At 45.8% G+C, this 13,447-nt stretch overlaps 1 protein-coding gene across 1 annotated transcript in view; it reads right to left on the bottom strand.

The window, feature by feature from the left end:
- GAS6 (growth arrest specific 6) overlaps nt 1-8,679 on the bottom strand; it is a 43,789-nt gene extending 35,110 nt beyond the window's left edge. Inside the window, 3 exon segments of the mRNA XM_050896576.1 lie at nt 7,912-8,078; nt 8,563-8,604; nt 8,607-8,679. Of these exon segments, the coding sequence (XP_050752533.1) occupies nt 7,912-8,078; nt 8,563-8,604; nt 8,607-8,631 (234 nt within the window). The 5' untranslated portion in view covers nt 8,632-8,679.
- Nucleotides 8,680-13,447: the final 4,768 nt, after the last annotated feature.

The raw sequence follows: 13,447 nt of genomic DNA on the forward strand, positions 1-13,447 counted from the left end.
TCCTCCCCACCCCACTGGGAGGGGGGAGGGGGACGCGGCTGCATGGTGCTTAGCTGCTGGCTGGGGTTAAACCATGACAGAATCCTTACTTGTTGCAATAGTTACAATATTTGTACATATGGCTAAACTCACTTAGAAACTTCAGTCAAATTAAGCAAATCAGGATCTGACAAAACACCTAGCTAAAGTAAAAGGCTGTCTCCCTTCAACATCCTATATTGTGTCATTACTCCACAAGTATCTAAGCTGTTTTTAAAATAGAACAGATTATATATCCCATCCAACAGGGCTGAAATGTTTGTGATCTCTCTTACAGGCTCTGTAACATTTTATCCACTGAAGTGAAGAAATACTGTATTTTTCCCCTTCCTGTAATCTAATGATGTTGTTTCTTAGGATTTTGCTTACCTGCAGAGGTTGCAACTCACAGTAATGGCATTCAGCCACTTTAAGGCATCGCTGGATTTGGCCTCGGAGGGGACAGGCAAGCGTGGAATAGGGAAGTGACATCCAAGACAACACTAGGCCCTTGTGACAGAATCTGATCTCATACTTCCCTGTTCATTATTTTAGTAACTAAGTAACTTTTGCTTTTCTGTTCCTGTCCTAAATGTTTTCTAGAATTGAACTGGGACTCCCTGTTCCAGGAGTCAGCCAAATGTGGTAGCTCTCCAAATGTACATGATTTTGTACAGTGCAAGCATGACCCATTCTCCTTTTACCTCTTCATTTATGCACCCTTCTGTCCTGGCAGGTGTGCAGAGTGAAGACAACACCAACACTTGTCCCCCTCCCTGGGTACCCTCCTTACTTTCCACCTTTGCTCTTCCTCTAGGTCCCACTGCTGATGCTCAAAGGAACAGGAAGAAAACCCGGAACAATAAATAAGGAAACTTCCCCACAGACATGTGCACGTGTGGAGAGCCTCTAGAATGGCAGGTCATAACAAAACAGTGATGAAGGTAGAGATACGGAAGGGAGACCTGCTGAAAAACTTCAATCAGATTCTCCAAGGCTTGGTTGTTCAGTCACTTCTTTGACAGCATGAGCTGTGACGACCCTTTCTGCTTCTCCCCTGGCACCTGGCCTTCCCATCCTAAACCCACGCTGTCCTTTCCACTGTGTTGGTGCAACCCTTTGTGAAGCTGCGTGGTGAACGGGAGTGGGGAACTAATCCAGCTGCAAAATGATCATTTTTCTCTCCAGACTACTTTTCTTTCGATTGGTTACCTACATCGGTCCCTGCAGTTGCACAAATTGCTGTGCAGGAAGGGTGAACAGAATAGGCAAGGGGGTTGCTTACTCCGACTAGATCAGCTGAGCTCCCAAATGTGAAACCAAAGCCTGAAAAGTAATGTGAGTGGAGGAAAAGTTAACCTCCCTGCTATGTTCATTCTCAGTTTCTTCTAAATCTCCGATGGTGGTTCCATCCTTGTTCTTCATACTTACTGGAAAGTAATTGCTTGTAATTCATTAAGTTCACTTAGAGTTTGGAGCACACGTGAACCACAACTGCCAATTCATACAGATTCAACGTTTCTCTTACCTGATTCTTATGCAGCTGCACTAACAAACTGTATTAATTCCCAGTAGGCTGCTCCTTTTTTTTTTTTTTAATTTAAAAAGAAAATGAAATGAGTCCATGGCCACAAAATGGTTTTCTTCATTTTTTAATTGGCTTTTTCCCCTCTCACATATTTATTAAAACCTATTGTATTCCTCTAAAAAACTGACTTACCCTAACTTTATCTGCTTATTCCATTATCTTCCTGCTTCACCCAAACCTGTATAATCCCCCTGCTTCAATTTGCCATTCTTAGCATCTTTTTCCATCCTATCCTCAAACAGCCCCTCAGTGTAATATTAGCCATTTTTGTCTTCTCTTGTTCCTTCCCTCCTGCTGCACAGGAGGTTTAGCGTGTAGTACTTCTGTGATGTGGTGTTTCAGTATTTCCAGGTCTATTCTGAACTCCTGGGCTAAACTCACATGAGTGGAAACAGATAAAGATCAGGTAGGCATGGGTCCAGCAGAGTTGATGGAGCTGTGTCTGCTTCCACCAACAGCAAACTTTGCTCACCCTGCTCAATAACTTTTGATAAAGCAGCATTTAGCTAATAAATGTATGACCTGCCTTCTAAGGCAGGCAGGAGTATTTTTGTCACCCTCCTGCTACTGAACTCCACCACCACAAACAAATGCTGTGTCTGTACCGCCAAGTAGATAGATGCATCCTGCTCCACAGTCCCAATCTGTTTGCCTTCCAGATCAGTTAGACTCACTGGATTTTGGTACAATGCTCTCCCATCCTGTGTTTCCTTTAGAAGAAACTACAGGGAGAAGGAAGAAAGGGAAGGGTGGACACCCAGATCTCATCCCAGCAGACAGCTAGGATGCCACTGTGGCATATATCTGGACATTCAAACTTTTCTACTTTCTTCTTCTCTCCTTCACTCCATTCCTGGACAAAAGTCTAAATCTCCCCATATTTTCTCTCTCAAAATCTATTAAGCAGGTACCACTGTGCCTGGGAATCCATTCTTCCATATACTGAGTCCAAGGAGGCTAAATCATCAGCACAGAGTTTTCCAGTAACTCTTTCCCTCTCTCAGATGAATTCTGCACCAACAAGAAGAGATATAGAAATTTATACCAGCTATAAATCTAGCCCTCCCTCCACACTCTGCCAAAATGCCATAACAAATCAGTATATTGAGAAGAATTTTCACAGCAAATAAAACCAGATTTTTGCCTGGATCTAGAAAGGAATATTCTATACAGGGATGATGACATCTGTATTTAAAGATGATATCAGTATTTTTCATGTCTAGACTACACAACATTCACTAAATTACTCAAATTTTACACTGCTTAACTCTCCCAGTAACTCCTCTCCTCCCCCTACATGCCTTCATACTTTTCTGATTAGTATTTACAAATGTGTATCTACCTTGCTATTCTTAGAAATAACACCTAAATATTGTCTGCTAAGCACCCTTCCTAGAAGATGAGAGTAAAGTTTGGACGACTACAGATGCATGCAGCTCATCTGTGTTATCATGACCATGTCACGTAACGGAACAAATAAAGAAAGAAAACTAATGAGTCAGTAACACTATGAAAACCAACCAAACTGACCATTATCACACCCTATACATTGCTTCATCTGCATTTCAGCTTCTCGATAAACCCAGCCTCCCAGAAAGAATGCTGACATTGCTGGATGTTTTGTTAGGATCAGTAATTTTCAAGACATGACTGCAAAAAGCCCAGAAAAGCCTGGTCTGGTCTCACTGCTGCCCTTGCCATGAGCGGGAGACTGGACTAAATGAGTGGACTAGAGACCTCTTCAGTCCCCTTCAGCCCGAGTGACCCTGTGATTCTCTGCCAGTGTTCTGTGTATCTGACAAGCCATAGATTTTAATAGCAGTTTGGATGCGAGTCCCTCAAAAAGCAGAAGAACTTTTCGTTGCCTGCCTGTGACTCAGATGTTCATTCCGCACGCATATGAAAACCAGCTAGCTTTCCAAGGTGCTCTGTTGAGGGACAAATCCACAAACAGTAAAGGTAGGTGGCCAGGCTGACCTACGTCAGTGCTTCTGGTGGGCCTAACACCTTTCAAAGTATTCAGCACGGCAGTTTCAATGGTGACCTGCAGGAAGACCAGTAATTCTTCAGCAGTAACAACAGCAAGCAAGATGTGCAGTGACAGATGCTATGCTGATAAACTATGGTACCAAACGGTAGGAGGCTGCATTCAAACACCATCCCTATGCCGAGCCTTTCAAAACAGAGAAACTCCTTGCACAAGGACACTTTTTTGCTCTATTTATTCTTCAGTGAAATCCAATGTTTCCAAGAACACCAGCAACTACACTCCCTTCTGCCCTTTGTTTTACATGCTTGGATGACCACATTTTTAGAACAGGTCAACCAAATTCCAGAGCGGTTTATCAGTCAGTTAACAAGCTGTAATACCTTGACTGCATACCAAGGTCAAATATTTCTGCAGTACTGCTTTTTATAAGGCCTCATCAACATTTTAAATAAGATAACATTCTTATCTCTATATCCAAGATATTTTGCAACTTCATCCCATCTATCACACCTAGCATATCTTTTTAATAGATCACATTTAGAAACAGTCCTTATACCTCCCATGAACAGAAACCATCCCAGAATTCTGCAGTAATATCTAAGGATGTTATAATCAGCTTCATGAAAAAGATAGGCTGCAAGACTCATTAACCCAGGCTCACTTTTTTTTTACCATGTATAGTCATACAAATGGCACAGACTGAGTTTTGTTCTGCCTCCTAAAAAAAAACCCCAATCTAAAAATGTTTCAATTGATCTTCCTTCCTCCAGTCTGGGTGAGCTGATATTTATATTTTCCGTAACACAAAAGACAAAAGCTGCACTGGCCTGCAAATGAATGGCTATTTAGCCCCGCCTAATACACTATTCTTAGCAGTTGATGTAAGTAATCACACATGTGGCAACACCCGCACTCAGGTTTCAGAGAATATGTATCTTCTGCGGACTGCCTGCAGATGTTGCTTTGGAAAGCTGATCACTGAAACAATGGAAGGCACGGAAAAAGGGTGCTCTGATATAGGTACACAACATTTCATTTCTATTTACTGGTCTGTCCAGTAAATAGGTATCTTTCCGTAACATGTTATTCTTGGCTAGATGCTGTAATTGGCTGGATCAAGCTACAGTTTTACCTGGGAAGCATCATGCAAGCTACGCTACAGCCTTTCTTCATCTTACCTGAACTTCTGGAGCTGTCTGATTGAATCAGTTAATGCAATTTCCTATCACATTTTTAAGTCATAGGTCTTGAAATTAGGCCTTGAAATTCTCTTCACACAACCATAGGAGAGTTAAGAACGGCAGGGTTTGTGGGGAAGACTCATACATTTCATTAGATCATCTCATGGGGGGGGACAAGGAAGAGAGACAGCACTTTTGTGCTCACATCGCAAGCCTTTCTTGAGGTCGAACAGAGAAGCAGCAAGCTATTAACTAATCTCAAACTAACCTTCAGTTCTTAAGGGTGCATGTTACTGTTCCCATGGGACAGCAAACAGCCAAATGCCTACATTCATGCTCATCTGGTGCTTTAAAGCATAAAACCCGGGAGATGCAACAGCATAGATCAGCTGTGCACTGACGTGTTCCTCATGGCTTGCCTACTACAAGGTTAGCCATAGGGCTCAGCGCAGGGCAGAAAGTGCTGTAGCCGTTTCTTTCTGCTATGGTCTAAGTAGTTAATCCCTGCAACCAGATTCAGCAGGCAGAGACAAAAATTTCAGGCTTCCTAAACTACAAGGAATCATCAGCTGTCAACAGCAATCTGTACATTTCCCTGGTCAATAAAAAGTCCTCACTTTACCAGCACGGATCAGCTGCAGCCTGACAATATGCTGAAGCGTGACTGCAATGACTGTAATTCCTCAAACTGCTAGGCATTGTTTATCAACAGTTTTCATCTTTCCTGAGTCAAGTCTGTCTCAGCGAGCTTCCTTCTTCTGTCAGTCACCAGGACAGGACGTACAACGCAGCATCAGTGAAATGACAGCACAATAACTTCCTAGCGTTTAAGAAACAATTCCATTACCTCAAGTGCGTATTAATACTCTGTCCATCAAATCCACAGATACTGCCGGAGGAGCAGTCACCTATGCCTTACAAAGCACTGAAGGCTTCCAGTGTAGAGTAATAACAGCGCGCGTACATGACCTCTGCCACCATGCATTAGAAAACTGCTACTGAGCAGCAGCTGCTGCCTTCATGTCACATACTGATTGCAAAATGGATAGGAAGGGCCATAAATCCCCCTGATAGGCGGTGTCACACTTGCTTCCCAGTCAAATTGAAGGAAAGTAATAGCAAGGAGTAGGACATGCTGCACGTAACAAGCAAGTTCACAGCTCTTGGGAGGTTTGTGTCTCAGAAAAGGTAGGATCTTATGTCACTGCAGATCTAAAAGTATTATAAAGTATAGTACTTTGGTGTAGAAGCACATGTAAAATAAGCAAGGCGACACAGACACTAGAAGCTCATCTAGCCTTAGTGATATTTCTTCAGAGGTTTTCAGAACTAGAGAGAGACCTAGCAGCAGTAACGAAGGAAATGCACCAAAAAAATCAAATTCATTTACAATAACAGAAAGTTTGTGTTGTCCTGCAAAACACGCTGAAATGGATGACTGGATCTTAGAGAATTTATATTACACATGAAAAGATTTTAAACCAAAACGATTTCACTATTTTCATTACAGCAGGAGAACTGTGTATTTTTTCCAACATACAAAATAAGTACCGAATGTTGTTAAAAACTCCTAACACATTTACACAATCTACCACCCTCTAAACTGATCTATCAATGCATCGCCTTTGGCTACTTTCTTGGCCAGAAGCCAGCTAGCAAAACTGGTGACCTCAGATCACCTTTTTTCCAGAATGCTACAAAATCACATCTGGGATATTTTTTCCTACATTCGCTGCTATATGGTGAATATTTATACTGAGCTCAAAGTTATGTTATTCAACATGAATATGGAAATAGTTGTGCCAGCCACTCTCACCATGTTACAGTTATCCATATTCTGTATTAGCTCAGTTTTACAGGACAGAAGCAAATACTGCTGCATGCAGATGTGACTACACGTACACATAAGAGCTGTACCGTTAAACACTGCCTGGGCAAATGCTCTATATTAAACTCTAAATTAAAGATTGTCAAAAAGAAAAGCCAGCATCACAATGTTTTTGTCATACTTACTACTGCCTTGTGACAACAAGCTACTGCACTGTGTATCCAGGACTGAGCCTGCTAATGAAGCACACATGTCAAGACTTGTCTGACTGAAGCATAAAACATCTCCTCAGATGAGTCCCTCCCTTGCCTGTGGTGTGTGTGTCTCTGTGAATGTACACACACACACTCTCTCTCTCCCTCTCTGTCCTATCTTCTCCCTAGAGCATCATACCATTAATAGGAACACACTGTGCAATATCAAGCTTCAGTTTGAACACCAAGAAAATCCACTTCCCACTGCTAAATCAATGCTAGATAATCTCTGCAATGAGAACAGCCTATCCAAAACAGCATAGAGAGGACGTGTAAAGTAATCGGAAGAGTAAGCCAAGCCTAGTAAAGCAACATAACTGCATCCACATGCTGTCCAAAGTGAGAAGACTGAAGTGAAAGTCAGCCTTGAGAAGACTGGAAAAGTCAGCTCAGCATGCGGTGTGCAGGCTGTAACTGTGTGAATCCACGCTCAGTGTCAGAGGTGCAGCAGTACCACATTCCTGTACATGTGTTCTCCTGATGTTGTAGTGACAGGTCCTGAACCTACTGATTCCAAAATGCTGACCAAGCTGAATATGGCCCAAAAGGATTAAAGTGTGTTTATGACATACTACTTCTGAGAAATCCCTGTTCTGACATATGCCACAACATTAAGGGGATTTTAAATACAGCTGGGATGGGAGGCTGAAGGAGAGAGGGATGGTAAGGTGTCCAGACAGAGAAGCCATAGCATTATGTCGCACCAGTCTTGCTTCATGGATTTACACCACGGGTGAACAGTGCCTTTGCACTCTCCGGAGACAGCAGTCATGCCAGCAGGCACCAGGCTGGGCTGCTCACCCAGACCATCCTCACCGAGGCATTTCTAACTGGACAGCACTGACACAGCCCTTGCGCACGCTGAGTGCTAGTTACGCCGTGTGGCTTCCAGTCATTCAGCTAATGCTTCTGGTTCCTCCTCCTCCTCCTCCTCCCAACGGCTTCCCCAGCTGTACAGGCAGCCGGCACCCAGCTGCAGATGGACGGAGGGAGGGCGGGAGGGCAGAGCCGGACAACCCACCCAAACCTGCGCGGTGACTCTGCGCCCTTACCGTCTCGGGGTCGTTCTCAAACACCTCCCGGGCCTCCTCCTTGCTGCAGTGCTCCTCCACGCACTCCCTCTCCAGGTGCCCTTGCTTGGTCTCCTCGAAGATCTGGTAGGCTCGCCGCTGCCTCTGCCGCAGGAACTGGGCAGCCTCCGGGGCGCGCAGCAGCACGGCTGGGCCGCCGATCGCCGGGCCGGCGGAGGGGGCGAGGAGGAGGAGGAGGAGGAGGAGGAGAGGAGCAGGAGGAAGGAGAGGCAGCGGTGAACAGCTGAGCCCGCCTGGCCGCCCTGTACCCCCCCCCGCCCCCCCACACCAAACCGCCCGGCCAGGGGGCACTGACCGCCCCGCCGTGGGGCACCAAGCCCCCTCCCTGCCCGGCGCCCCGCCCGTGGGTCGCCGCGGCCTCGGCGCGGCCCCTCACGCCGGCGACCCCGCCGCCGCCGCACCGGCATCCCCCGCTGCAACCGCCGCCTTCTTCCCCACCGCAGCCGTGAAGCTGCGCATCCCCCCCCCCCCCCCCTCCACCCCAGCCTCAGCAGCTCCCCCACCCCGCACTCACATCCACGCACACCCACGCGGGGCGGCGGGGGATGCTCGGCGGCGTGTGCGGGAGGGACAGGGGACACCCCCCACCCCCCCCCCCTCCGCAGTACTCACTCTGCGAGGAGTCCGCCGCCAGCAGGACGAGCAGCAGGGCGGCCCGAGGGGCGCCGCGGGATGCGGCATGATGCGGCGGCGGCTGGGGCCGGGCCGGGCGCTGGCGGAGCGGAGCGGAGCGGGGAGGCGCGGAGCGGAGCGGGGCGGGCGGGCGGCGCGGCCGAGGGAGCGCGCTGCTACTGCGGGAGCGCGGCGCCGGGGAGCCCAGCAGGGGAGCCGGGGAGCCGCTCGCCCGTCCTACCCAATCGCTCGCCAAGTCGCCGCCGAGCCGCGGCAGAGGGACACACCTCGCGGCGGGGCAGCGGCCCGGCCCCGCGTACCTGCCCGGCCGCTTGGGAAAGGCCGTGCCGGGCTGCGGGGGAGTATTTACGGGGAGTCGGGCTGACGGGCGGACAGCAGGGCCCGGGGAGCCGAGGGGAAGGCTGCTCCCTTACCTCCGGCCGGGCACATCTTTTTCATAGCTCTGGGGCTCATCACTGGAGAAGGAGAAGCTGCCGCCAAACCCAACCCAGTCCTTGCCTTAAATTAGAAACTTGGGTTCTCCCCGCACCCCAATACATATTTTCTTCACAACTAAATTTTCAGTTTATTCCAGTATTTTAGGATAAACTCCTCAGGAAAGAGATGGATGTGGTTTCTACCAATATGTTGCAAGCCGTCCTTTACTATCCGTCGTCGATCCGTAGTTACACGGGACATGTCCGATGGGGGAAACCCTGTTAGCTGGAGCCCAGAGCTGTAGGGTCAGAGCTCAGAGCTGCACTTAGACTGCCAGTTGCTACCTATTGCTTTAAAGCTACCCCTGTTATCTCTACTGCCCTGCAGATGGGTAAATGTGACAGATAACTCGAGTCACACCAAATCTATACATTCTTCAAGATAACTTCAGTGGCATAACGTGTGAAAAAAGAACTTGTCTAGTGTCATTTTAGTATTTAGGTATATCTAATACAGACTTTGTGTCTCCACAATAAATTACTGCAAATATAATGTAACAAATGTAAACAAAGTATTTATATTACATATAGTTGAAGTAAAGTACATGAAAACATAAGAGCCAGCCTACTCGTTCAAAGCAACCATCCCTAGGCTGGTATCTTCTACCTGACAATGGCCAACAGTCAACATACAGGTAAGAGGTATAAAAACGTGGTCTTTTCTTTCTGTTTTCAGTTTCTGAAGTGCAGAGGAAGAGCTCTCTTAGGTAAAAACTGTGTCCACTGCCATGCTAACAGCCACAAATGTACCTCTTCTCTGTGAATTTGTCAAATAGCTCTTTGGTACTTCTGGCCTCCAGGAGTGGCAGCAAGGTCCCAAATGTGCACAAAGGCTAGACAGGAACTTTTTGCCACCAGTTTTAAATCCAGTGCTTAATAATTTTATAGGGTACTTGAATTCTTGTCATCTAAGAAATAGTGAATTATCATGCCCCATTTGTTTTCACCATGCCATTTTATAGACCTCTCTCATATGATTTCAGAAGCATCCCTTTTCCTAAACTATGGAGCTTTGGTCTATTATTTGTTTCCAAACCCCTTTGAGCTGGCATTGCTCAAAGAAGCAGTCCCACCAGTCCCCATTGCTTGTTCCTGTCCTTTGGTCACATCTGCTTCTTGTGCTGGCATGCAGCGAACCTGATCAGAGTAACCCAACAAAAATGATTCATTTTAATTCAGATCAGTTCCCCCACTGAGTTGCTGCACAGCTGCACAAACACCAAAAGGGAGAGGCTGTCGGGGTGGCAGTGAGTAGCTGCAAGCAAAGGGAGCGTAGGCCTGCTGATTTCAGCAGCAGAGCTGGCCGAAATGGCTCGTGAAGCTACAGCTGCAGGCAGAGGTTTCCTAGGACTGGCTGCCACTTTCCTCCTTCCGTCGTGTGTCCCCTGCCCACCTCCAGAGATGTGGCTGTGCCGTTTCAGCTCGCTCACCTGGCAGGAAACTCTTCCCTTTTCTTAGTTCGTGTGTGTTTTCCACCAGGTTACTGTGATGAACCAGCTCAGTGACAGAGCGAAGAAGTGGGGTTGCAGCAGTATGTCCATAGGCTGCTGTGGGATTGCAGCCTGTGCCCCTCATACAGAAGCCATTCCCCATCTTTGTTTTCATCCTTCTCTGTATCTTTTCTATTTATATTTCTTTTCAGAAGAAGTGGACAAAACTACATGCAATATTCAAGGTGTGGGTTTACAGCGGCACTGTCCTGCTTTTGTCTTACTTTTGTTTTTTCTTACTATTTCCAAACATTGCACGGGTTTCTTTTTACTTCTTGACCTGTTCTTTTCAAAGAGCTGTGAACAAAAGGTCTGAGACCTCTCTCCTGAGTGGAGCTGCTATTTTACCAGTGGATACATATGGTGAGGATTGCCTTCCATGGGTGCATCACTTTGCGTGTCCATATATTAAATTTCACTTGTTGTTTATCACCCTGTCACATTAAAAGTGCTATCAAGCGATACAGCCGAGCTAATCTAACAGCTTCTTGCTGCCAAAACAGGTTGTCTCACTCTTCCTTCCCTCTATGCTTCCACCCTATCCCTGGATGCACAATTCTCCGTCCCCGATCTTCGTATGGTTTTGTCACTGATGTGACCTCTCAGCAAGTCGATTCAGCTCACTAAGCCAACAGAAAATTACTTCTTTTTTCTAAAAGTCTTCTGAAATTCTTGACTGACAGTTTTAAGATTTGACTGTTCGGACAAATTTTGTATTATCTGCCAACTGTCCTCATGGCATTAAACTTCTCCATAAAATTTCTGAAGATGTTGAACAGCAGAGATTTTTGTGGGTTCTGGAAACTGATTGTGTAATCTAATGATGAGTTTTTCTTTTAGACGTTTTTTTATCCTTTTCCTTTTATTCCATACAAATACACTTCGAGAGCCTATGGTGAAAGACCTGGTCAAAAGCTTTTTGAAAATCCAGGTATGTAATATTATCAGAACCATCCTTATCTACATAAAAATCACTCCCTGAACCTCTAATGGATTTGCAAAACATGACATCCTACTTGATATGCAATGCTGATTCTTCTCCATCATGTCATTCAGTTTACTAATTCTATTCTTTATTATAATTTCCAGTAAGTTGCCTGGCACAGACATCAAACACTGATTTGTGTGAGCCCAGAAGTCCTTTTAACAGTCATATTTTCCACCTTCCATTCTTCTGGCACTGTAGCATTTAAGGCAGATTTAAGCAGTGAGTTGCATAAAACAACAGTTTCATTTTCTTCAGAATTTGTGGCTTTATACCATCTGATCTCAGCTATCCCAGTGAGGTCTTAGGGAACATAAAAAACAGGGTAGAAAAATAATGCAGAAGATATTAAAACAACATTATATGAATTGCTTGTACTCTCAGCATGTCCCATTTTAGACTCCCTTTTGACTTTAAAGTAATCTAGGCACAGAGATTTCCAGATGTAAATCTGAACCTGCAGGAGTAGAGTCCATTGGTTTCTAGCCATTAACCAGAAATGTGCACCAAATTCAACAACTTTTGAGAGAAGTGATTAAAAATACCACTAGAAGGTGTTTGCTAAAGACCAAAAATCAAAAAATGATTTGCCAGGTAACAGAACTTGAGTCAGGTATTGCGAATTCTGATGAGCACCAGTCGGTTCGTCTTCCTTACCTAATCCCAAAACAAAAACCAAGGTAGCATTTGCCTTTCAGTGCAAACCAGTGCGTAGTATGTAGCCAAGCTGCAGAAGCGTAGTGGAAGAAGGTATAACTGGGCAAAGTTCCTTTAGGTTCCTGCAACTAATTACGTTTGTAGGTACCAAATTGTAGAAGGAAAATAAAATGTCCTAAAAAGAGTAAATAGGCCTCACAACTTTAGGGTCGAAGGTACTGAGTTATGGAGAAGAGGAAGGGATTCCCAAGTGTGCCCTTCCTTCCTTCCATCCATCATTCCTCCAGTCAAGGGCACTACAGGGGGGATGGTTCTCGCTGACTTCTGAAGGACTAGCTTTTCTATGTAATGTACTTGTTTGACCTCAAGGAAAAATTTTTTAGCCTTATGTCCTACAGGTTGTCCCACACTGCCGAAGTATCTCAGATTTTAGGGACAAGTGGCTGTTTCACATACTCATTCCACGTTCATTTCTTGTTCTTTTTCCTTCAAAAGTGACATTCCTGTATTTTCTTTCCATTCTATGAGGAGGAAGGAGTAAAAGGATGTGAGATTACATCAGAATATTTAAAAAATCAAATTATTGTGGAAGGCAGCATACTTAACCAGCAAATCCCTGTAAGAGTAAGTAAGGTGATTCCATGATCCTTGACCTGAATGCACTACAGGCTGGGCACATGCCAAATATGCTCAGCACATTAAGATCTGGAACTTGCTGCTTAGTTGTGTGAACTACAATTCACAGCCTGATGCCAGGAAATAAACTGGAGGTTTCAAGGACAGGAAGCTCTGAACTGTCGTCCCCTCCACACCTGTCTTGGTTCCAGGTCAATGGGATTTCCTTTCATTAGACATCAAAATGGTGACTGAAAATGGCTTTAGGCACCAGCAAAACCAGATTGCTCATCTGGGCAGTGGCACTCCCTCTGCAGCAAGCGAGGCAACATGCAAACTCCTGGGCAGAACGTGCCGCTGTCCTCCACGGGTGATCTCTCAGACTAAATGGCCCTGAGCAAAGCACCAGAACTCCTGCCCCAGCCTGCAGTGCATTGCGGCTCCCTGTGCATTAAATGCCGCTGCAGGACATAGAAGGGATGAGGTGGGGATGGAGGACCAGAGGGTCTGTTTTCTGTGCAATCTGAGTCACCACGATGCAGTTAGCACCGAGCACCTGGGAGGTGGGAAGCCCAACGGGGCTGTTGTATTTGTCATGCCAAGAAGAGGTTGCAGAGAAGAAGGAGAAACTGGAAGAGGTC

Source organism: Gymnogyps californianus, chromosome 1 (assembly GCF_018139145.2).
Source record: "Gymnogyps californianus isolate 813 chromosome 1, ASM1813914v2, whole genome shotgun sequence".
NCBI lineage: Eukaryota > Metazoa > Chordata > Aves > Accipitriformes > Cathartidae > Gymnogyps > Gymnogyps californianus.